Genomic DNA, 25,182 nt, shown 5'->3' on the forward strand with positions numbered 1-25,182 from the left:
TAAATATCCAGTAAAATTACCGGATCATATGGTATTCCTAGTTTTAATTTTTTGAGGAAACTCCATGCTGTTTTCCACAGTGGCTGCACCAATTTACACTCCTATCAACAGTGCATGAGGGATCTTTTATCTTAGCATCCTCATCAACACTTTTTTCTTATCTTTTTTATTTTATCTATTCTGACAGGTGTGAGGCAGTATCTGATTGTGGTTTTGATTTGTATTTCCCCGATGATGAGGGATGTTGAGCATCTTTTCATGTTGGTCATTTGTATGTCTTCTTTGGAAAAATGTCAGTTTGGTTCTCTGTCCATTTTTTATTGGACTGTTTTTTTGAGGGGGGCATTGAGTTGTGTAAGTTCCTTATATATTTCAGCTATTATCACTTTATTGGATATATTATTTCCTCTTTCCATTCACTAAATTGCTTTTCCATTTTGTTGATGATTTCCTTTGCTGGGCAGAAGCTTTTTATTTCGGAGGAATCCCAATAGTTTAATTTTGTTTCCCTTGTCTCAGGAGACATATCTAGAAAAATGTGGCAACAGTGGATATCAAAGAGATTACTGCCTATGTTTTCTTCTAGGATTTTTATACTTTCAGGTCTCACGTCTAGGTCTTTAACCCATTTGATTTTGTGGTCCAGTTTCAGTCTTTCACATGTAGTATCTGTCTGTCTTCCCAGCACTATTTATTTATTTATTTATTTATTTATTTAAAGAATGTCAATTCTTTTTTTTTTTAAGATTTTATTTATTTATTTGTCAGAGAGAGAGTGAGTGAGAGCGAGCACAGGCAGACAGAGTGGAAGGAAGAGTCAGAGGGAGAAGCAGGCTCCCTGTGGAGCAAGGAGCCCGATGTGGGACTCGATCCCAGGATGCTGGGATCATGACCTGAGCCGAAGGCAGCTGCTTAACCAACTGAGCCACCCAGGTGTCCCCCCAGCACCATTTATTGAAGAGACTTCCCCCCATTGGATATTCTTGCTCCCTTTTGTCGTAGATTAATCAACTACGTAAATGTGGGTTTATCTTTGGGCTCTCTATTCTGTTCCCTTGATCTATGTGTCTATTTCTATACTACTACCATGCTGTCTTGATTGCAATAGCTTTGTAATATATCTTGAGATCTGGAATTGTGATACCTTCAGCTTTGTTCTTCTTTCTCAAGAATGCTTTGGCTATTTGCGGTCTTCAATGGTTCCATACAAATTTTGGTATCATGTGTTTTGGTTCTGTGGAAAATGTTATTGGTATTTTGTTAGGAATTGCACTGAATCTGTAGATTGCTGTGTAGTATGGGCATTTTAACAATATTAATTCTTCCAATCCATGAGCATAGTATATCTTTCCATTTATTTGTGTCTTCTCCAACTTCTTTCATCAATGTTATATAGTTTTCAGAGTACAAGTCTTTCACTTTCCTGGTTAAGTTTATTCCTAGGTATTTCTTTTTTGGGGTGTGCAATTGTAAATGAGATTGTTTTTAAATTTTCTCTTTCTGCTACTTGGCTATCAGTATATAGAAATTCAACAGGTTTCTTTCTTTCTTTCTTGCAACAGGTTTCTATATATTAATTTTTGATCCTGCAACTTCACTGAGTTCAGTCATCAGTCCTAATAATTTTATGTTGGAATCTTTAGGGTTTTCTATATATAGTATCATGTCATCTACAAATAATGAAAGTTTTACTTCTTCCTTATCAATTTGGTTGCTTTTTATTTCTTTTTCTTGTCTGATTGCTGCAGCAGGGACTTCCAGTACTATGTTGAATAAACACGCAGTGAAAATTTTAATCTCCTGGGCCCCCCTAATTTGCAGTAGTCTGGACCAGGCTCATAAGTCTTTTGAGCACCGTCAAGCAGAATCAGAGTGAGCACAAAGCAATAGGACCATACGTCAGAGTGACTGTTTTAAATTTTCCAAACGATAATAAGTAAAAATAATTTATTCTTCTCTAGGTTACAAATTTTTCTTTAATGTACAGATCACAAGTGGAATGAGAACTACTTCCAAGCCCTCTGTATAAATAAACACAGCCAGATTCTCTGGGACACTGAGACCCTACAGGAAACACCCTGTGCTTTGTACCTGATTCTCTTTTCTCAGCTTCCATCAACAACTTTGGCCCCCCATTATGGGTGTGGAGAAAAAGTGCTAGCAATAAAAACTGGGCCCACACTTAGCATTTGTTTTCCTGGTGAACTTTGTTGTGCTTAAAAAAAAGGAAGAGCACTAATCCAGAAAAATTAAAAGTTAACAGCCTTTATTTCACATTCAGCAAATGGCAAGGTGCAGAGGTGACATTTTAAGCCTACAATTTGGCATTTGTTAAAATGTCAGTAGTCGTAAGTGAAAATGCCAAGCAAGGAACAGTTTTCACTAAGAGGGAAGGCAGTTGCAGCCAAGAGGTCTGTTGTCCAATGGCCCTCCTGCTCATGTACTATGTGGGCCTGGAGATGGCCACCAGCAGTCCTCTGCAGTGTGGACAAAGGGTCCAAACTCTGGGTTCACTACAAGGAGGCAGCAGAAATATAGCAACAATGATGGCAGACCTGTCTCTAGTATACATCCTTGGAGCCTCTAGAATGAGGCCAAATGGCAGTGATAATCACAATGAGGGTCACAGCTGGCTTCCCTTGTCCTGATCTCTGTGTGACAGCAGCAGCAGCTTCCAAGCACCACATGAGTGCCTCTAATGGGCTGTCAGGAACAAAGGAACAAACTTGTGCTCCAGCAGGATGTGGCCTCCTGAGGGTAAGGCCATGTCTGTGGTATCACCCCTGGGTCCTCAGCACATATGACCCTTCCTATTAGTTGAATGAATGAAATGAAAAGGAAATAATCTTCCCAATAATCTTGCAAAGAAGACATTATTTTTATCATTTCATGGATGGGAAAATTGAAGTTTCTACCTAGAGTTATACTCTTAGCAATTGAGCTGGAATTTGAAATCAGGTCTACCCCAAACCAGTGTTCAGCTGCCTCTGGAGTTCTGTCAAACGGTGCCAGATAACTCCTGAAATCATTTTTCTTAAGAATATGAGGGAAAACAAGACAAGTAAAAGACACGGCAGCAAAACCATAGAAAGGACAATTGGTGAAGAGAACAGGGTAAGGGCCACAAAGACATACCCAAGAGAGCAGTTCACACTGAGCTAATACTCCTGCACTTGGCCTGATCTGCAGCCCCAAGACCAGCATGAAGCCCACCTTGTGTGGCACTGGGGGCTGAGTGAGGGGCTCAGCTGCACCTCCCCGCACCTCTATGGTCTCAGGTAGCCCACTCCTTCACCTGAGAGCTTTAGTTTGGTCCCCACCTCTTCCATCACTGCCTCTCTGTCTCCCCTCATGAGCTATGTCTTCCCTGTGCTTTTGATCCTTGCCCCTGCACTTCTGTATTTTCCACAACATTTTATCGTCTTTCATATTAGGATTTATTCAGTATTTTTGCCGTCTGCTCGTTCCCTCCAGTCCCCAAACTCCCCAAGGTCAGTGATTGTGATGCATTCAGCAGAAACACCTTGAACAGCCTGACATGTAAGAAGTGCTCAGTGAACTGCTGAATGAATGAATGGGCAGTAGGAGGAGATTGGGAGAGGGAGGCAGGGGTCAGAACACCAAGAGCCCTGGACATGAGGTACGGAGAAGAGAATGTGGCTGGCCTGTGAGGCTGGGCAGGAGAATGGGAGGGCCCGCAAAGACAGCCAAGGTGAGTGGGATGAGAAGGGTAGTGGAGAGCAATGTCCAGGAGCAAGACTCCACAGGACCTGGCGATGGGGCTAGAAAACCAGGCCTCCCACCCGAGCCACCAGGGAAACTGAGGCAGATCTGGCATAAAAGGAGAAATCACTGTAGCTTTTTTTTTTTAAGATTTATTTATTTATTTTAGAGAGAACAGAGGGCAGAGGACGAGAGTGAGAGAAACTTAAGCAGACTCTGTGCTGAGCACAGAGCCCGATGTGGGGCTCAATCTCATGACTCTGATATCATGACCTGAGCCAAAACCGAGAGTCACAAGCTCAACCAACTGCACCACCCAGGGGCTCCCACTGTGAAGTGATCCTTGGAGAATGAGGGGAATGCTCCTTTTATTCTACATAGAAATTGGAAAATATTTAATCCTTGAAATAACAAAGTATACAGGTAAAAACATCTTATTTGGGTTTTAAATAGTGGTGCAGAGTTAGCAATAGTTACATGACTTATGAAAATCTTGATAATAAATAATTTGATAACACAATGATATTATAGGAGAGATCCTCATCAGATAAGCAGCAAAATCACATGCCAACAATGAAAAGACCCTGAATAGAATTAGTTCAAATTAACTATAACATGTATATAGGTAATGATGAAATAGGGCTTAAATATTGTATCTGGAAAACAAGACTCTTTATTGGATGGTGCTGCCTGAGCCCGAAGGCAAATTTTCTAAGAATCTTTAAGGAGTAACAACTGAAGAATGGTGGGCACACTGAAAACAGAACAGAACATTTCCTGTTAGAACAATACTTCTCATATGTGCTGATCGCTAGAAAAAAACCATAATCTTGTCACATGTGGAAACACTGGCTACTGGGGCCACGAGTATTCTTTTCCTTCTTCCTTAGAAAAAGACACTCAAATTGTTGTTAAGGACCCCCACCTTTAAGCCAGCCAGCAGAGGCTATCTTGTGGCCACGGTGACTAGTTTAAGGGTGGCTTAGGCTATGTCTGAAAGATGCAAGGAGATGCTTGCTGAGGGCATCTGCAAAAGATGCTTCCTTCTCCTTCTATGGAATTGACATGGAGAGATGTGTTCGGAGTACGGAGCAAAAAAAAAACTAAGTAGTTTTTGCCAAGACCTGCTGGGATGCTGAGGAAGAGAAGCTAGAAATGGGGGGCAGAAGCTGGACCTGCTGTATAAGTTAGACTGCCAGATCAAATCTTGCCTGAAGCTTGGACTTCTAAATTAGGTAAGCTGAGAAATACCTTGATAGTTTAGATCAGTTTGGGTTTGATTTTCTGTTGTTTGCCACTGGACGTATTTGGATGAATACTCGGATAAGCAGTAACTTAATCACCCGGTGTAGACACGTGGGGAAAAGCACTAATTGCTGACCCTCCACACATGCTCCTCCATCTCAAGGTGGCAAGGGAGGGGAGGAGGCTGCTCTCTTGAGCCAAAGGACAGGAAGGGGACAGCCCAGCAAGACAGAAAACCTACTCTAGTCAAATACCACAGAAAAGCACTGTGGCTGAGTTTAGCAAGTGAATTAGCATGAATTCCCCCCACCCTTCATACCTGGACAAATTCCTCCTAGTAATTTTCTACCCAGTGACTCTGTCCACATCCCTACTGGCCATAAATTCAGAGGTGCCCTTGCTGTATTTGGAGTTGAATTCGATCTCTCTTCCCTATTGCAATAATCTTGAATAAGCACTTCCTTGCCTGTTCAACTCTCTCTGGTGCAATTTTTCTTTGACAAAATACAACATATCAACATTTGTGGGATATAGTTAGAACTATGGGGAAGAATGAAATTTTATAGCACAAAAAATGTACACATGAGAAAAAAGGAAAAATCTTAAAGAATAAATCTAAAATTGCACCTTGAGAACCTACCAAAGTAAAGAAAAATAAACCCAAATCAAGCAGAAGAAAGAAAAGAATAAAGAACAGAAATCAATAAAATTGAAAACAGAGAAAACCCACTGAAAAAAATAGCTGTTCATTGAAAAAGATCAATAACACTGATAAAACTCTGTCTAGACTGACAAAGAAAAAAGAGAGAAGACACAAATTAATAGTATCAGGAACGAAATAGGGGACATCACTACAGATCCTACAGACATCAAAAGGTTGAGGGAATGCTACAAACAACTAAATGCACAACAATTTCACAAATAAGGCAAAATGGACTAATTTTTCAAAAAATACAACCAAACAAAATTTACCCAGTATGAAACAAGATAATATGAATAACCCTATATGTTGGTAAATTCGAACATGTGATTTTTAAAACTCTCCAACAAGAAACCTCCAGGCCCAGACAATTTTATTAGCAAATTCTACCAAATTTAAGGAAGATCCTTTTTTAAGATTTTATTTTTAAGTAATCTTTATACCCAATGTGGGGCTTGAAGTTACCACCCTGAGATCAAGAGACACATATGCTATGGACCGAGCCACCCAGGCATACCTATTTAAAGAATTAACACAAATTTCACGTGATATCTTCCAGAAAATGCAAGAGAAGGAATATTTCCTATTTTGTGAAACTAGTGTTATCCTTGTATCCAAACCAGATAAAAACTGATCTATATTTCTCATGAGTATATACACAAAAATCTTTTTAAAATATTAGCATAAATTGGCATTAAAATAGACACATAGGCCAATAGAACTGAATAGAGAGCCCAGAAATAAAGCTATGATTATATGGCCAATAAATCTACAACAAAAGAGGCAAGAATATCCAATAGGGAGAAGACAGTCTCTCTGGTAAATGTTGTTGAGGAACCTGGACAGATACATTCAAAGGAATGAATCTAGACCACTATCTTACACCATGTAAAAAAATTAACACAAAATGGATTAAAGACTTGAATCTAAGGCCCAAAAGCATAAAAATCCTCAAAGAAAACATAGGTGGTAAGCTTCTTGACATCAGTCTTAGCATTGATCTGACCCCAAAAGCAAAAGTAAACAAGTAAACAAGTGGGAGTAGATTTAACTAAGAAAAAAAAAAAAAAAAAAAAACCTTCTGCAGAGGGAGGAAAAAAAGGCAACCTATTGAATGGGAAAAAATTATAAATCATATATCCTGTAAGGCATTAATATCCAAAATATATAAGGAATTCAGACAACTCAATAGCAAAAAAAAAAAAGAAAAGAAAAGAAAAAAAATCTGATTAAAAAATGAGCAGAGGGGACACCTGGGTGGCTCAGTTGGTTAAGCAGCTGCCTTCAGCTCAGGTCATGATCCCAGCGTCCTGGGATCGAGTCCCACATCGGGCTCCTTGCTCCGCAGGGAGCCTGCTTCTCCCTCTGACTCTTCCTTCCACTCTGTCTGCCTGTGCTCGCTCTCACTCACTCTCTCTCTGACAAATAAATAAATAAAATCTTAAAAAAAAAATGAGCAGAGGACCTGAATAGATGTTTTTCTGAAGAAGATATGCAGATGGTCAACAGGCACATGAAATGATGCTCAACATCACTCATTATCAGGGAAATGCAAATCAAAACCATGAAGAGATATTATCTCATACCTGTCGGGATGGCTATTATCAGAAAGACAAGAAACAACAAGTGTTGGCAAATATGTGGAGAAAAGGAAGACCTTGTACACTGTTAATAGGAACGGAAATTGGTGCAGCCACTGTAGAAACATGGTAGAGACTCCCCAAAGATATAAAAATAGAATTATCATATAATGCAGCAATTCGACTACTGGGTATTTGCCTGAAGAAAACAAAAGCATGAACTTGAAAAGACACATACATCCCTATGTTTATTGTAGCATTATTTACAATAGCTAAGATATGGAAGCAGTCCAAGTGTCCATTGATGGACGAATGGATTTAGAAGATATGGTATGTATTTATTATGGAATGTTAGCCATAAAAAGAAGGAGCTCTCACCATTTGTGACAACATGGATGAATCCTGAGGGCATTATGTTAAGTGAAATAAGTCAGAGAAAGACAAATACCATATGATTTCACTTATCTATGGAACCTAAAAATAAAACAAAAGAACAAACAAAAGAAAATTAAACTCATAGATACAGAGAACAGGTTGATGATTATCAGAGGGGCAAGGCAACTGGGGAGTAGATGAACTAAGTTAAGGGGGTCACGACAGGGTAATTAGACTTAGTGTGGTGATTAATTTTATTCATTATTTCAAAAACATTTTGTGACCACCCATCATATGGTAGACACTGAGCCCATTTCTGGGATAAAATGTTGAGACAACTCGAAGAGTGTATAGCAGAAGGAAGGCAAACACTACAGCAAGGGAGTAAGTGATATTGTAGGTTAAGCTGAGGATAATCTGGGGATGAAAATTTCCAGTGAAACTATCTTAAATTAAAATCGTGTAAGAATAGACAAATGGGGGCACCTGGGTGGCTCAGTGGGTTAAGCCTCTGCCTTAGGCTCAGGACATGATCTCAGGGTCCTGGAATCGAGCCCCACATTGGGCTCTACTCAGTGGAGAGCCTGCTTCCCTCTCTCTCTCTGCCTGCCTCTCTGCCTACTTGTGATGTCTCAAATAAATAAATAAAATCTTTAAAAAAAAAGAATAGACAAATGGACCAAGGGCACAAAACTGAGAGCCTAGAAACAGACCCAGCATCTATCAAAATTCAAGGATAAAGGCATTGCAAATTACTGTAAGTTATTCCAACAGCTTACTGTAACCAGAGTTATAACAAGCAGTTATTCAGATGGGAACATAATGGGATCTCTCCCTTTCACCTGTATAAATGCAAATTCCAGAGGGACTGCAGACCCAATGTAAAAAGCAAAGCCCTAAAACAATTAAAAGAGAATTAGAGTATCATGAGGATCTCTGTGTTAAAAAAAAAAAAAAAAAGTTCTTTAAAAGACACAAAGCATTAAAACCATAAAGAAAAGAGTATGAAGTTGATATTAACACAGAAAACACCTGTGATTCAACTTCATCAAACACAACATAAAAACATCCAAAACAGACTAAGAGAAGATATTTATGTAAGTAAATGAAAGACTAGTATCCATAAAATATAAAGAAATTTTACAAATTAATAAGGAAAGACAAACTGTTAATTGAAAATGGGCAAAAGAAATAAGCAAGTCACTGAAGAAACTGCAAAGAAACCTGAATCTTAAACCACAATAAAGACTAATTCACATGCATCCAAGCGGCAAAGACTAGAATGTGTGGAAACATCAAGAGCAGCAGACATTGTGGAACAGCACGGAGCTCTCTCCAAAGCTGCAGGTGGGGGGGGGTGCCTTTCCACCCCCTGGAGAGTGCCAGGTGATGTCAGGAAAGCAGTACCCAGCATGCCCTCTGGCCAGGCAACAAGAGTAACCAGGAGGGGAAACCCTGGCATGTGTCTAAGAATATATATCACAGCATTATTTTAAATTCTTGCAGAATTGTTTCTAATAGTGGAAATCTGGAAAACATCTAGTATGTTTATACAATGAAATACTATATAGTAGTCCAGATAAATGGACTAGTGCTACTTCAGCCAGTGTGGATAAATCTCAAAAACATAACGTTGAATGAGAACAGCAAGCTATAGGGCACTAGGCTGACTCAGTTGGTTAAGCATCTGCCTTCCACTCAGATTGTGATCCCAGGATCCTGGGATCCAGCCCTGCGCCAGGCTCCCTGTTCAGCTCTCTCCATCTCCCACTGCCCCTCCCCCCTGCTCCTGCTCTTTCTCAAATAAAATATTTGAAAAAAAAGAGAAAAAAGAAAACAGCAACTTATATAAGTATGAATTGATACCATTTATATAAAGTTTAAAAACAGTAAAAAAATATAATTTAGAGATATATATGTACACACATATGTACATATACATCCATCTATTTAAGTGTGTGTGTGTGTGTGCACACACACGTGTGTCTATTTGTAGTAAAGACTGGACAGGATGGCAAACATTAACTTTAAGGTAGAAAGAAACCGGGGGCGCCTGGGTGGCTCAGTGGGTTAAAGCCTCTGCCTTTAGCTCAGGTCATAATCCCAGGATCCTGTGATGGAGCCCCACATCGGGCTTTCCGCTCAGCAGGGAGCCTGCTTCCCCACCCCCTCTGCCTGCCTCTCTGCCTACTTGTGATCTCTGTCAAATGGATAAATAAAATCTTTAAAAAAGAAAGAAAGAAAGAAACCAACCAACTTGGGAAAAGAGCAGAACAGGAGCTTTAAATGCACCCAAGTAACATTTAAGCTCTTAGAATGAATGATGGACACACATGTGTTCATTATATTGGTGCCATGCCTTTTTCACAGGGAGAGGGGCCTCTTGCTGAGCTTTGGGTTGGGGGAGGCTGTCAGATGATGCTTCCTGATGGACATATTCCCTGAGCTGCTGCCAGAAGAGCAGGCAATGATCAGGCCAAGAAGGTCAGGCTGCAGGAAGATGTGTTCAGGGATCAAGGGGCAGAAAAGGGACCTAAACAGAGGTAAAAAGAATAGCCTTAAGGCAAGGAAAATCATGAGGGGAATCACAAATTATATCAAAGCGTTCACCATTATATAAAAAAATCTTAACTTGTCTCCAACTCAGTTAGATACCAAAAAAGCTAGTGCAAACATGCTAACAAGATAACAGACACAGAATTAGGAAAATGAAGAAACTAGGAGGAAGAGCACTCACTAAGGAGCCAAAGCTAAATCATACATGGATCTCTAGACGCCCAAAAAATATATTTTAAAGCTGTAACATTTTAGGAACTTTTATTTTTTTTTATTTTTTTATTTTTTAAGATTTTATTTATTCATTTGAAAGACAGAGACCACAAGTAGGCAGAGAGGCAGGCAGAGAGAGAGAGGAGGAAGCAGGCTCCCCACCGAGCAGAGAGCCCGATGCAGGGCTCGATCCCAGGACCCTGGGATCATGACCTGAGACGAAGGCAGTGGCTTAACCCACTGAGCCACCCAGGTGCCCCTTTTAGGAACTTTTAAAAACTAACCTAGAAGAAGACCGAAGAGCCAGGATATTAAAGAATTTGTAACAATACAATGGGTGAGGTCAGATATTTTGAATTATGAAACGTGGGTGAATTCAGACCCAGAACCACTCAGTGCAAGCAGCACTCTGGGGACACGAGGACAGTGACAAAAACTAGCCTGTTGACACAGAATGTTTCTGGAGGGGCATCTGAAGCCATGACCAACAAGAAAGTATTAGGAGATGAAGATACGGTGAGAACGTGGCTCCTGGCAAGTGCGAGGGAACAGAGAGGTCCTCTGCCCCTGCTCAGAAGCAGGCCTTCGTAAAAATATGATGGGTCCAAGAGAGACACACAAAACAAAGATGGACAGGTATGAATCCTAAAAGATCCAAGTCAAGGGAAGAGGAGAATTGAGGTTCTTGACCAGATCCCAGCTAGGGTGGAGAACATGACTGTCCTGCTCAAGGAAGAGGCTGGGCCTACACTGTTAACACCTGCAATCCCAATGATGATCCCATACCATGTGACTTTGAGACATAGGAGGGCAACTCAAGAGTGGCTCACTTGTCCAGGTTCTCACTCAGTAAGTACTTGGTGCCTACCAGGTGGGCTCCAGGTACAGAGCCAGGCCTGGGGGGTAAGTCAACAAAAGAGGTAAAAAAGTCCCCGTTCTCATGGAACATACAATGTAGTGGGGTAAACAGAGGTCAAGAGGCAGTTAAACCCCGTGTAGTGACCATCAGGCAAGTACAGGGAACATCTAGGATGGCACTAGACTGAGTTTTGATAAAGCAAATACTGAACAATGAAGTGCTCAATGCTAAGAGAACACAAAGAATGAGGGTTTTAGGTGGATGAAAATGACCACATGGGGGCTTCTACTTCCACTCAGGATGGACACAGTTGGAAAGAAAGTGCTCCCACTAACAAGGTAAGAAACACAACTCATAACGTAAAGCCCTAAAAATACACATATTCTTTGACTCAGGAATTCCATCTTTAGGAATCCTATAGACATCATTAGAAAAATGTTCCAAAAATATACATACAGGTATGTTTGTGGCATCTCTGTATAAAATAAGTACAACTGAAAACAATCTAAATGACCATCACCAGGGCCAGTCATCAAGGGGAGTATAAAGCAGCTGTTAAAAATGAAGATGTGGACTTCAAGTGGAAGGTAGTGGCAAAATGCATGCATTATGTTTATACCTTCTCCTTCCAAAAATTCATTTGAAATGATAGAAAATAAATAAATAAAACAAGAATGTCACTAAAAAGTGCTACCCATAAAACAGAGGAGTGCTACCCATAAACCAGAGGTACTGGAGATTTCTGGAAGAGGATAAAACACAGCAAGATATTAATCTGGAAATGAGATAGAAAATACAAACTTACAACCCCGTATAGGCACCAGCAAGGACCTCACAAAGGGGGCACTTTCGCAGGAGAACTCCGGAATTACTCTTTGATGAGAAGCAGCAGCAGCTAAGAGAAAGGGTGCAGCAGGCACCTGCCTTCAGAAGAGGCACCAGTGTTAGTCCTGCTAGTGGTAAGCCAATACAGACCACAGAAGACGTCTCTAAAGTGGGGCATCCAAAGAAAGACCTTGCTAAGATGGGTGAAAAGTCCAGAGAGCATAGGGCCCTGAGCAGGGCTGCAGCTCCTGCCATGTGTGAGTCTGCCCAGCTCCGCACCACCCCCTGTCGTGAGCACTGGATACCCACACACGTAAAGGTCAGGTAAAGGCTGGAGAGATGCAGTCCAGACCCATGACAGGGGACCCATGGGGTAGACAGACATGTTGTGAGGGGAAGGAAAGGGCATCGAAATGTTTTATTCTACATACATCCAAAGTATTTGAATTTGTCACATATATACTCATATGTATATATATTTTTATAGTGCATATTTAAATAATTAATGTATTTAACTCATATATTTAAATAATTCCAATGTTTAAATCTAAATATAGATTCAAGTTAGTATTAATGTATGATATCAAGACATCATAAATGAAACTGAAAAGTATAAAATTAAAGTGGGGTTTTATTTTGGTAGAAAAACAGTATTTTATAAATATGAGTACTTAGAAAAAAAATATGAGTACTTAGCAAAAAGTCAACAAAGATAGATGCCAAAATGCTAACCACAGTTAATTCTGCATGGTGGGATAATAGGAGACTTTTACTAGTTTTTGTTTATTTGTTTGTTTACATTTCTATACTTGAGGAAGTGGCCTGCAATGAAAAATCAGTAATGAGTCATCTTTAATTAAAAAATATAAAGCCATTTAAAAGCTAATTGCTTTGAGTATTATTAGAGCTGCATCATAAATTCAAGGGTATTACACTTTTTTCATCAGAGACAGCCTGGAACAACAACAAAGAAATGGAGGAGGTCATCAGAGCATCAGACATCTCAACACATTTTTGGACCTCAGAAGCCTCCCGTCCAGTCCAAGTTTGAAGATAAGCAAGGGGGAGTGGGAACAGGGTGTCCTTTGGGCCCTCACCCCCAGCACGCATGACTCTCTGGATGGAAAGGACCCGTTACTAACTCAACACTTTGTGAAGGCAGGGAGCACACGTCTTGTTCCCCCGCTCTGTTCCCCAAACAAGCAGGTGCTAAATGAGGATCAGCTGAATGGGTCAACAGAGCAAAGCACACCCATCAACATGGGATGCCTGCTCTCAGAAAGAGAAGGCAAATCCACAGATAGGCAGAAAGTCAGCTCTGAGGCACTGAAGCTGGCATCTGCCAAGGAGTGCTAACTTACCGGGTGCCGGGTTGAAAGTCTTCCAGTCACAGTTCCCGTCTGATTCCACGTAGAGGAAATGGAACCCTTTGTCAGTTAGGAAGAATCAGTTTCAGTGTAGGCAATGCCGTGTGAAGTCAAGAATACACGGGCCCACGGGCCCTGCTCACAGTCTCCCTGCTCACAGCACACAGCACTCACTGCTCTCCTGCAGATGTCCACAAGCCGCTGGCCCAAAGCCCTCAACCCTGAGAGGCCCCTGGGCATCAGCCAACTGCTGGCCAACAAGAAGGGTCCTCCACCCTGGGCAGAAGCAGCAAAAGGACATGTGGGTCTTTGGGTACCTTCAAGCCCCTGAGCATGGGGAGAGGAGGGCCATGTGCTGTGGGGACACCACATGGACTCCAAGTGGGGGTCTGCAGCCTGCACGGGGGCCCAGACAGAACGCCTCTGCTGGCAGCCTCCTCCTCCTGCTTCCCTGCACTGGGTGCGGGCAGAGGTGTGGTGACAGGTGTCACAGTGCCTGGGCAGCCCCAGGGCTCCCGCGTATGTGCAGCTCCAGGCCTGAAGGCATGATGCCAACTCAGGCTATAAAGAGACCAGCTAATAACAAATCACAGCTCACAGCTCAAGCATATTTGGTGATTTCATTGTTAACTAAAATTTCAGGAAATTGTATAGGTCTCTGAGGCCCCATGGAAACCACATTCCTGAGCACAGGATCTCGTTTAGCTCCATTACCTTTCTCATGCAAGCTAGTAATCCATCCACAAAGGCTGACTTGGTCTTGTGAACCTAGGTAACACAGACAGAAGTAATCACTTTCTTGTTTAAGCATCAAGCAGGAACCAGCGTCACAGACGTGTTTCACAGAGTGCTGGGCATGCGCCACTCACGTGTCCACTCTGATGACTTCAGGAGGCCCTGCAACGGGCTCGTGCGGGACCCAGAATTAAACAACAATGATGCACAGAGAAAGATGGCACCCTACGCCCTTTTCTGGAATAATTCTGGAATCATTCTTCTCACAGAAATGTTGCAGAGATAAATGGAGCGTCGTTGTGGGTACCTGTCCTCCTGCGTCCCCTAGGGTGCCTTTAGTTCTCTAGTCATTTTGTCCCTTCAAGAGAAGGCTGTTTGGTGCCATGACCAAGCCCTGTCAGCTGCCATACCTCAGGAGAGCAGCAGGCCGCAGGTTCAGGGGATGGCAGACTGATGGTACAGGCGGCGGCCCAAGTTATGGCCACGGCTCACCAACAGCAGAGAACACATGCAGGTGCATGGACAGAGGAAGTGCGGGCTGCTGAGGAATAAGGGGGTGCGCCAGCGAACAAGGGCACCACCATGCTGAGAGAAGAGCGGGGAACCTCACCAGGCCCAGGGCTGGGGAGTAGGCGGAGGCCCTCAAGAGGCTTCTGAACTCTGCTGGTGGAGTCTAGCCCACAGCGAAGCCACCTGATGACAAAACACATCCCCTCCCCGCCTTCATCCATCCTCGTCCTGTGGGACCCGATGGCTCCAGCCGAGTGAGGTGCATGAGAGCAGTGCAGGTACCAAGTCACCTGAATGAGCTCTGTCCCCCTTGGAACACTGCCAGCGCTACTGCCATGATCATGGACTGATGGCTTTTTTCAGGGCCGGTGCCAGATGGCCCCCTCCCTCACCAACTCACTCACTCACAAAGGAAACTTACCCGTCTATATTCCAAAATTATCTTGGGTAATGGATGAAGGTCCTGCAGAGCACTTAACTGAAAAATGAGAATAAATGTCACCAATATAATTCCTTCATTTAATTTTAACATTTTGAACACTTATTTTCAGCTGGAGAAAGTCCTAATAATAAATGGTCGTATTGACCATATTTTCCAAAGTGAAGATTCATAATAAATGTAGTTTTCAAGTGTCTTAATCTAAATCCCTTATAAAATCACTGCCGTCCATATGGGAGCTAAAGGCCCTTAACACAGGCTTGGAATAAGATTGCTTCCAAGATTAAATTCATGGAATCCAAATCCAGGATATGCAAAATACCATACAGGAGAATACACTAAGAAAATACCTCCAAATGTGTAACTCAAGAGTTTAGGAACATCCAACATTTCAATCACAGTTATCCGGGCATAATGTCAGGGAGGTAATCTCAGAATAGGATTACGGATTTTAACTAATTTTAAAAGGCCAAAATATGGGGCGCCTGGGTGGCTCAGTTAGTTGAGCAGGTGCCTTTCGCTCAGGTCATGATTCCAGGGTCCTGGGATCAGCCCCGCATTGGGCTCCCTGCTCAGAGGAGAGCCTGCCTCTCCGCCTACTTGTGATCTCTAGCTCTCTGTCAAAATAAATAAATAAAAATCTTAAAAAAAAAAAAAAAGGCCAAAATATTACATTCAGGATGACTCAAGATCATAAGAACATGATTTGTTCAATTACCACAAAGTGAACACGCTGGGGTAAGGCCATGCACACAGAACACTCCAGGTGCCCTGCGCGTCCCACCCCTCCCCTATAGGTAACCACCACACTGACCTCCACCATGAAGGCCACTTTTCCCAGCTTTCAAACTTCGTATCAAAGGAAGGGGACAGACACTGTGTGAGGCTTTTGTTCAGAATGGTGGTTTTAACATTCATCTGTGTTGTATGAAGCAGCATTTCATTTACTTGTACTCCTGTCTTCAACTGTGTGAATGTAGGACAACTAGGTTTTATCCTTGATGGACACTAATAACTTGTTTACAGGCCATGATGACTAGTGCTGCTGTGAACACTCTGGAGCCTGGATTTTGGTTAACATAATGTCCGTGGTTCTGCTGAGTAGAAACACAGAGAGGAATGGAATCGCAGGGCCAATCACAGCAGAGACACCACCAGCCAGTTCTCCCAAGTGAAGGCACCCATCTGTACCCTGTCAGTATGGTGGGTGATCCAGTTGCCCCACATCTTTGCTAACACATGTCCCAATGCTAATGTTAGCCACTCTGGTAATTGTGTTGTGATACTGCACAGTAGTTGTGTATGTATTTCCTCAATGACGACTGTAGTAGGACCATATTCACATGCTCATTGATTAAGTAGGTATCTTCCCTCATTAAACCCCTGTTCATGTCTGTTGCCCATTTAAAGAATTGGTTTGTGTGTCTTTTTTCCCCCAATGATTTGTGGGTATTTGTTATTCTGGACAGCAGTTTCTTCAGCCGATTAAATTTACTGGAAATCTCTCTGCCCTCTGTGACTTTCTTATTTAATTGTTTAATGGAATCTCTTCATTAACAGAGATTCTAAACTCTACTCTTGTCCAATGTATCCGTCTTTTACTGCATGGGTAATGCATCCTGTATCCTTCTTAGGGATATTCACCTACTGCAGGGTCTTGAGGATGTTCCCTTACGGTATCTTCTATAGTCTTTGTTGTTTTTGCCTTTCATATTTAGATGTACAGCTCATTTGGGGTTTATTTTTGCGTATGCTGTGAAATAGGGCCATTTATGGAACGAGCCATCCTTACTCACTACTCTGCAGAGCCACCCTCTCAGAGATCGTGCCTATCATACGAGTGTGTGGACTCCCCACACAAGGTCCGCTGGTCTATTTATTCATGCTCCTGTCGACACTACACTGTGCTACTTAGTTCCTGGCAATCCCCATTGATTTAGGGTTAGTCTTGAGGTCCAATGGACTAAGTCCTCCAGAAGTGCTTTCCAAGATCACACTGGCTCTTAGTTTTTTGCATTTCTGTGGCAATTTTGGAATCAGCTTGCCAGCTTCTCCAAAATACTGCTGCTAAGATTGTTCTGAATCTAGGGGCGCCTGGGTGGCTCAGTGGGTTAAAGCCTCTGGCTTCGGCTCAGGTCATGATCTCAGGGTCCTGGGATTGAGCCCTGCATGGGGCTCTCTGCTCAGCGGGGAGCCTGCTTCCCCCCTCTCTGCCTGCCTCTCTAGCTGCTTGTGATCTCTGTCTGTCAAATAAATAAAATCTTAAGAAAAAAAGATTGTTCTGAGTCTATAGACCAGGCTGGGGTAACTGAGGCCATACACTCCTCTAACGGTGTAAGGCATAAAGTTGTATCATGGTCTGTTTGAATAAAGACTGAGGACCCAAGGGTTTTGGCTGGCCACAGTTGTAAACCAGAGAGCTGGTGCTGTGGGAGTAGGCACTGCCCGGGGTGGGGGGCACCTGACCTCAGTGCGATCCAGAATTGCCCTTTACTTAGCAAAGTTATCCCCAGGGGCATGGAAGTACATGAAAACACTTAGCAAAGAAAATTGCTTAAGATGGACTAGTTCCCCTTATCTGGATACCTTACTCACAAAATAACTTTCCAACCACAGTCTCTCTGTATATCTCTACTTGAGCCGTCTGAGAACGCTTGAAAGATATAAGTATTTGATCTCATCCAACCGTGGAGCAAGCCCTACTAGCGCTGGTTTGCGATCAGAGGCAGTTCTGCAGCCACGGACTGGCCAGGGAGCCTTATCACATGCTCCGTGTTGGCTCCTAACAGCACATTCTTCTCAGCTCCCTTCTCCCCATGGCCACTCCGTAGTCTCTTGTGGGCGCCTCCTCTTTCCCTGACCTCTAAGTGTCAGTTTCTCAGCATTCGGTTCTGTGCTTATCAATGTTGGCTGGCTTATGAGAAACAGCCGGGAGCTTCAAAAACATGCTTGGGCCTGGCAGACACAATTCTGTGGTTCAGTTGTCAGCCTGGTCGTGAATGTTTTTCCAAAGCTCTGTCCAGGGTAGGGGATTACCATCCCAGGGCAATTTTACTAAAAACTGGCTGACCACTTCCAGCACAAGACTAACAGTGGACCCAACTGCTCCCGTGATATCTCCGTGCCTGTGTCTTGTGAACACCTCTGTCTTAATATGTCTGAGAGTGAATGCCTGACTGATACCCCACCTCCCACCCCTGCCCAGTAAACTGCTCCTCTCCTAGTTTTCCCTGGGTAGTGGCATTTTCTCTCTGCTCAGTTGCACAGCTAAGAAAACCAAGAGCTACTCCACAATCTTCTATTGACACTCACATGAACTCTCACTCACAGAGTTCCTTCCTGCTCCAGAAATTCTCTGGAAATTCGTCCACTACTCCATCTTCACACCTGTCACCTGGACCACAGAGATTTCTGTCCCCACACTGCAGTGACAGCTTATTTTTTTATAGTCATTTTCAGTATGTTGCATAATTTTTCATTTTTCCTTCAATGAATTCGTATTTTTTCATTTTTTAAAAGATTTTATTTATTTGTGTGTGAGAGAGAATGCGCGTGTGCACAAGCAGAGGGGAGCAACAGGCAGAGGGAGAATCAGGCTCCCCGCAGAGCAGTGAGCCCCAAAGTGGGGCTCAATCCTAGGACCCTGGGATCATGAACTGAGCTGAAGGCAGGCAGGGCTTAACCACTGAGCCACCCAGGCATCCCCAGTGACAGCCTATTAACAAGGCTGCCTTGTATGTCCTGACTTTTCAGGACATAGCTCACATCTGTTAGGACAGGCAGAATCCAAAGCCCTGACAACACCACATGCTGGCAAGGGTGTGAAGCCATAGGAACTCTCATCCACCTGGTGGGAAGGCAGAAAGGTGTAGTCACTTTGGGAAGTAGTTTGTCAGTTTCTTAAAAAATTCAATATACTTTTGCCATATGATCCAGCAATCATGCTCCTTGGTATTTACCCAGAGGAGCTGAAAACTTCAGTCCACACAAAAACCTGTACACAGATGTTTAGAGCAGCTTTCTTCCTCATTGCCAAAATTTGGAAGCAACCAAGATGTCCTTCAGTAGGTGAATGGGTAATAACCGGGGTCCATCCAGACAATGGATCATTGAAAAGAAATGAGCTATCAGGGGCGCCTGGGTGGCTCAGTGGGTTAAGCCTCTGCCTTCGGCTCAGGTCATGATTTTAGGGTCCTGGGATCGAGCCCCGCATTGGGCTCCCTGCTCAGTGGAGGGAGACTGCTTCTCCCTCTCTCTCTGCCTGACTCTCTGCCTACTTGTGACCTCTGTCAAATAAAATAAAAATCTTAAAAAAAAAAAAAAAGAAAGAAATGAGCTATCAACTAGGAAAAGACATGAAGAACTTGAAATGCACAAATCTGAGGGAAAGAAGTCAGTCTGAAAAGGCTGCACACTATATGGGTTCCATCTACAGGACATTCTAGAAAAGGCAAAACTATGGGGACAGTGAAAATATTGGGGCAGGGGTGGGGTGAAGGGGGAACATGTGGAGCACGAGGGTGTTTAGGGCAGTGAAGGTACTCTGCATGATACCAGAGTGGCAGACACCCGTCATTACACATTTGTCCAAACCCATAGAATGTATAACACAAAGGGTGACCCTGGAGATATAGTATGGACTTTGGATGATGATGACTTGTCAGTGGAAGTTCACTGAATGTAACAAATGGTCCCAGTGTGGGGGGGTGCTGACAGTGGGAGAGAGGGTGGCGGGGAGAGTGTGCTGGCCGTGGAAAGAAGGCAGTATATGAAACTTCTCTGTACCTTCTGCTCAATATTGCTGTGAAATAAAATATAAGATTTAATAAAAATAAACGCCTAATAAAACCGTATCTAAGATCATAGTTGTGCTCTTGTTTGAACTGTTTGAGGCTACACATTTCACCTGAAGTCCACATCCCTCCCCACAGGAAGGGGAACGGAAAGGATGAAGGAAAGAAGAGAGGAGTCTTCATTTTGAATTTGGAACCATGTACATGTGCTCCCTAGTAAAAGTTCATCTTTTTTTAAAATGCACAAAGTAGTATGCCTTGGTCAGTTAAATAAAAGAGGTTAGTATGATTTACCTCGATCATGTCTTTGTAAAAAATCTACGCGAAAGCACACCAACACCAGAGGAGAGTTCCATCTCCTTAGTTGCCAGGTACCTGGAAGAGCTAAAGAGCAGCAGAGGGAAGGGCAACACTGCCAGCTGGTGCCAGGATGGAGAATAAATCAGCCAGAGACCCTCAGCTCCGGGCCCCATGAGGCCAAGCATGCGGCTTTCCCAGCTACCGCTGCTGCTCCACCTTTCAGGAGGTGGCCCTCTGCCACGTGGGTGTGAAAGATGGAGCCTGCTCCATGCGGTCCCTGAGCTCCGTGAGTTAACAGCAGACAACTATGCTGGTGAGGGCTGCTTGGCTCTGGAGAGGCGACAAACAGTCAATCTTGGGCTTGGATCTGCAGAGCTTATAGCCTAGAGCGATAAGCCCACCAGGAGCTAAGATAACTTTAGGCACAGGAAACCAGTCTGAGGGAAGACACAGGTCGTGCCAGGGGCCTTGCTGCTGTCTGTGTGGCCTGGGGAGGCCTCCCTGAAAGCCACTGCACAAACTCTAGAAGAGGCTGCAGACTGGCACAGGGCCCGCGCGGAACCTGCGAAGAGCAGTGTGCTGCTCAGGAGCGCTGGGAGCGAGGGGGCCTGAGAAGGCGCTATGGACACACTGGAGGGCCTGGACATGAACCTAGGGGTCACAGAAAGCCCCTGGAATGTACATCAGGGGAGGCTCTGCCTGGACTTGATGCATAAACAGCAGGGGGAGAGCAGATGGGAGGCGGCCGAGGGGGCCGTGCCAGGCTGTGAGTGGGAGGTGACTGAGGGGGTGGCTGCAAGGACTAACAGAGCCAATTCCAGACTGATGTTTGCAGGCAGAGACGGTAAGGCTTGCTGCAGGTGAGGCTGGAAGAAGATCCAAGGTGACTTGTAGGTTTCTGGATGAAGTAGCTGATAATTACAGTCAGGACTTGCTGGTTTCTGAGAGCTCATGTCAGGCATGGTCCTAAGGACTGCTTCACACACAGGCACACATACACACACTTGTTGAAAACTCACAAGATTGCTGTAGGGAAAGGACTGTTATTATCCTTCTTTTACAGATCAGGACACTGAGGCACAGAGGAGTCAGCATGCCCTAGCCATGCAGGAGGATGTGGTAGCTAATGCCACTGTCCTTGCTCTGCCCCTTACTGGCTCCCAAGGATGCGGAAGGATGAGGGGTCTCCACCCAGGGGGCACCGAAGGAGGCAAATTCAAACCCCTTTTGGGACACATCACTCTGCAGATGTCTGTGATGCACAGAACTGCCCCCAGGACCCCAAGGGCTGCACATGGGGACTGTCAGAAGACACAGGGCTCCAGCAGGGAAGACATGGGCAGAACGTGCAGGGCTGGACTGGCCATGTGCATAGGGAGGGAGGCTGCGGCTAAGTCTGACGCTGAATGCAGCACGCAGAGCACAAGATGCGCCCCCAGAGCTGGCTCTCACTGTAGCAACCCAGGTTCACTTGCAGGGGCACCTGGGTCAGGATCTCGGGGTCCTGGGATCCAGCCCCACCTCCTGCTCCCTGCTTCACCCTCTGCCACTACTATGCCCCCAGTCATTTTCTCTCTCTCTTTCTCAAATGAATAATAAAAAAAAAATCTTAAAAACAAAAACAACAACAACAAAAACCAAGTCTACTTATTGATGTCTACTCTGCATGCCCTCATGAATCTTACTCACTGGATTCTGAACATCTATTTATACTCGTCCATTTTTTAAAAAAACATTTATCTTTTAAAGATTCATTGATTTAGCTTACAGAACAAGCAGAAGAGGGAGAGGCAAAGAATCCCAAGCACATTCCTCCTGAGTGCAGAACCCAACTGGGGGCTTGATCCTACTACTCCAAGACCACGACTTGAGCCAAAATCAAAGTTGAGGACTACTCAACCCACTAAGCCACCCAGTGTCTCATTCCAACAGAGCAGACTCTCACTCCTCCCTGTTTATCAAACAGGCTCTTCTTAAGGGAAAGGTAGCTCAAATTTTCTAAAATAAATCTAGGGTGATGCCTGGGTGGCTCAGTTGCTTAAGTGCCTGCCTTTGGCTCAGATCACGATCTCAGGATTCTGGATAAGTCCTGAAGCAGACTACTCCCTGCTTCTCCTTCTGCCTGATGCTCCCCTGGCTTGTGCGCTCTCTCCCTCTCCCTCTCTCTCTCTCTCTGACAAATAAACAAACAAACAAACAAATAAATAAATAATCTTTTTAAAAAAAAGTAAAAACCTTCCACATCTATATTTTTTAAAAAATAAATATATCTAGGGGCACCTGGGTGGCTCAGTTGTTAAGTCTCTGCCTTCAGCTCGGGACTTGATCTCAGGGTCCTGGGATCGAGCCCCACATCGGGCTCTCTGCTCAGCGGGGAGCCTGCTTCCCCCTCCCCCTCTCTGTCTGACTCTCTGCCTACTTGGGATCTCTGACTGTCAAATAAATAAATAGGATCTTTAAATAAATAAATAAATAAATCTAGAAAAGGAGTGGCAGCCTTTAACTTCTAAGAGGCTATGATTGGACTGACAACCATTTGTTTTCAGAACAAAATTCCACCTAATTGTCCTTTGCAGATGACGAAGTTGGTGGATTGCTTCCAGAAAACTGTACTTTTCCTCATGGTTCAAACTAGGAGGGCAGCCCTGCGGGGTATACCTGCTGCACAGCCCACTGCAGGGGGACAAGCAGGCCTGAGGGTGACTCACACGTGGTAGAGGCATGCTACTGTCTCAAAAACAAAGGGGACAGTTTTTGAACTTACCACAGCTTCTGACGTGGATGGGAGTTTCTGCAGCCCTGTTCTAGGAAGAGTCTCCCTGGGACTCCGCAGGTGCAGTTTTAGCTTGCCAAAGAGGATCTTCAACAAAAGCAGGGACACGTGATGGACAGGTCTCAGCTTTGAGAGAAACTGAACATCACAGCCACAGAAGGCCCACCCAATTAGATGCTACAAACACTCAAATTCTGATCTCATACTGTTCTTGGATTTGCAGGCTTTGAAGGAATGAATCTCAATGTGAGAAAACATGAACAACTTACATACTTTCCAGATAATAAACATAAAATAATATTTATAAATTAAGACTAAATCTCTCTTTAACCCCTAAGAAGTATTTTTTAAAAAGATTTTTTAATTTATCTATTTGATAGAGACCACAAGAAGTCAGAGAGACAGGCATGGAGAGAGGAGGAAGCGGGCTCCTGGCTGAGCAGAGAGCCCAATGCGGGGCTCAATCCCAGGACCCTGAGACCACGACCTGAGCCGAAGGCAGAGGCATTAACCCACTGAGCCACCCAGGCACCCCAGAAGTATATTTTATAAGAAACAAAATTTCCCTTTACCTCTCGAAGCTGATTATTACTTGTTATATGAAACCGCTCTCCTGCAACAAAATGGGCTTCTTGCTCCAGTTCCTTGAGACGAGACTGTGAATGTGATATATAATCTTACTAATGTTTTTCACAATCTAAGATTATTTTATTTGCTCATCAAATAGTTCCCAACATAAGTTATTATAAGAATTAAAAATAGCCAAATGTTTACCAAAATGTATATTAAAAATATATCCTTTGACTCACAGTGGAAACCTCAGGTTCACAGAATCATCCTCTCCCAAACCTCAGGAAGCAAAATGAAAGAAGCAAAATAGGAAGTAACACACCAAAATAAGGGAAGAATGAATTCTCTAGGAATATTACTCCTAGAAAAGGGATCTAGCATCATACCACCAACTTGAAAGCATCCAAGGTGTCCCACGGTAAAGGAGTTAGGACCATTGACCTTGTAGGTCCCTCCCACCCAGCAGAGAGAGCAGTCACAGGGGGCACCAGGGACCATGCTCTGAACTGCCACATCCAACTACACAGAACACAGCCTGGCTTGAGGTGGGGGAGGGATGGATGGCCCAGGTGAAAAACAATCTAAGCATGTCCTCTGCATCAGCTGACACAGTACGGGGGGGGGGGGGCAGAGCTGAATTTGTAAGCCCTCACCCCCTTGCCACTTCCATCAGAAGAAAAGCAGCAGGCAGCCAGGACTTAAAAACATAATTGTAAAAATGGGGCACCTGAGTGGCTCAGTGGGTTAAGCCTCTGCCTTCAGCTCATGTCATGATCTAATTGGGCTCTCTGCTCAGCGGGGAGCCTGCTTCCCTCTCTCTCTCTGTCTGCCTCTCTGCCTACTTGTGATCTCTGCCTGTCAAATAAATAAATAAAATCTTTAAAAAAAAAAACATAATTGTAAAAGAAAATAGAGCAGGGGTTAAACCAATCCACCCCAGTAAACTATCACTTGCATTCTCTCCTTCATCAGAAGAGGGCGGCCTTGAGGCCGACATTTTGAAAGAAGTTACAAAGATGGTCCAGAGAAGTTAGGAACAGAATGAACCTGATACAAAAAAGGAGTATCTAGGTGAAAAGAAGCCAGAAGCACGTGCCTCGGTTAAAGTATGCCAGAACCTGGTTGTCAAAGAAAGAAATGAGAAAAAGAAACCAAGGAGCAGAGCATTAAAGGACAGATAATGGATTCCTTCAGGAGTAAGCCATACCTTAGGGAACAAAAACTCCATCAACAAACTGTGTGAGCTTCCAGTTAAAACGGCACAGTAAACTTGCACAATGATGCACCCGTGTTCAGGCACGGGAAGAAATGGATAAATAAACAGAGAAAAACAAAAAGATAGTTTCCTAAAAGAAACAAAACAAAACACAAGCATCTCTTCAGAGCGGGAATAGATACACACTGCAAAGCAGCAGGAAGAACAAGGGGGAAGCCCAGTGGGGCTGTGGGGCCAGAGGCTGGAGGCCCAGTCAGGCCACAAAGCAGGCATGGCAAGCCCTCCTTTCAGAGAGTTTGTATCAGTTACCTGCTGCCGCATGACAGAGCACACTGGAGTGGATCAGCACCTCGGGTGGGGCTCAGCTAGGCGCAGGTGCTGGCTGCATGGCCGCATGAGTAAA

General features: G+C 43.8%; 1 protein-coding gene across 1 annotated transcript in view; it reads right to left on the bottom strand.

The window, feature by feature from the left end:
* POLN (DNA polymerase nu) overlaps positions 1–25,182 on the bottom strand; it is a 156,925-nt gene that overhangs the window by 71,932 nt on the left and 59,811 nt on the right. Inside the window, exons 11-15 of the mRNA XM_013045794.2 lie at positions 23,566–23,649; positions 22,985–23,080; positions 15,110–15,166; positions 14,158–14,211; positions 13,438–13,503 (exon numbers count right to left, since the gene is read on the bottom strand). Of these exons, the coding sequence (XP_012901248.1) occupies positions 13,438–13,503; positions 14,158–14,211; positions 15,110–15,166; positions 22,985–23,080; positions 23,566–23,649 (357 nt within the window). The remainder of the gene's footprint in view (positions 1–13,437; positions 13,504–14,157; positions 14,212–15,109; positions 15,167–22,984; positions 23,081–23,565; positions 23,650–25,182) is intronic.

The sequence above is a fragment of the Mustela putorius genome, unplaced genomic scaffold, assembly GCF_011764305.1.
Source record: "Mustela putorius furo isolate JIRA1106 unplaced genomic scaffold, ASM1176430v1.1 tig00000083_pilon_pilon_pilon, whole genome shotgun sequence".
Classification (NCBI taxonomy): Eukaryota; Metazoa; Chordata; class Mammalia; order Carnivora; family Mustelidae; genus Mustela; species Mustela putorius.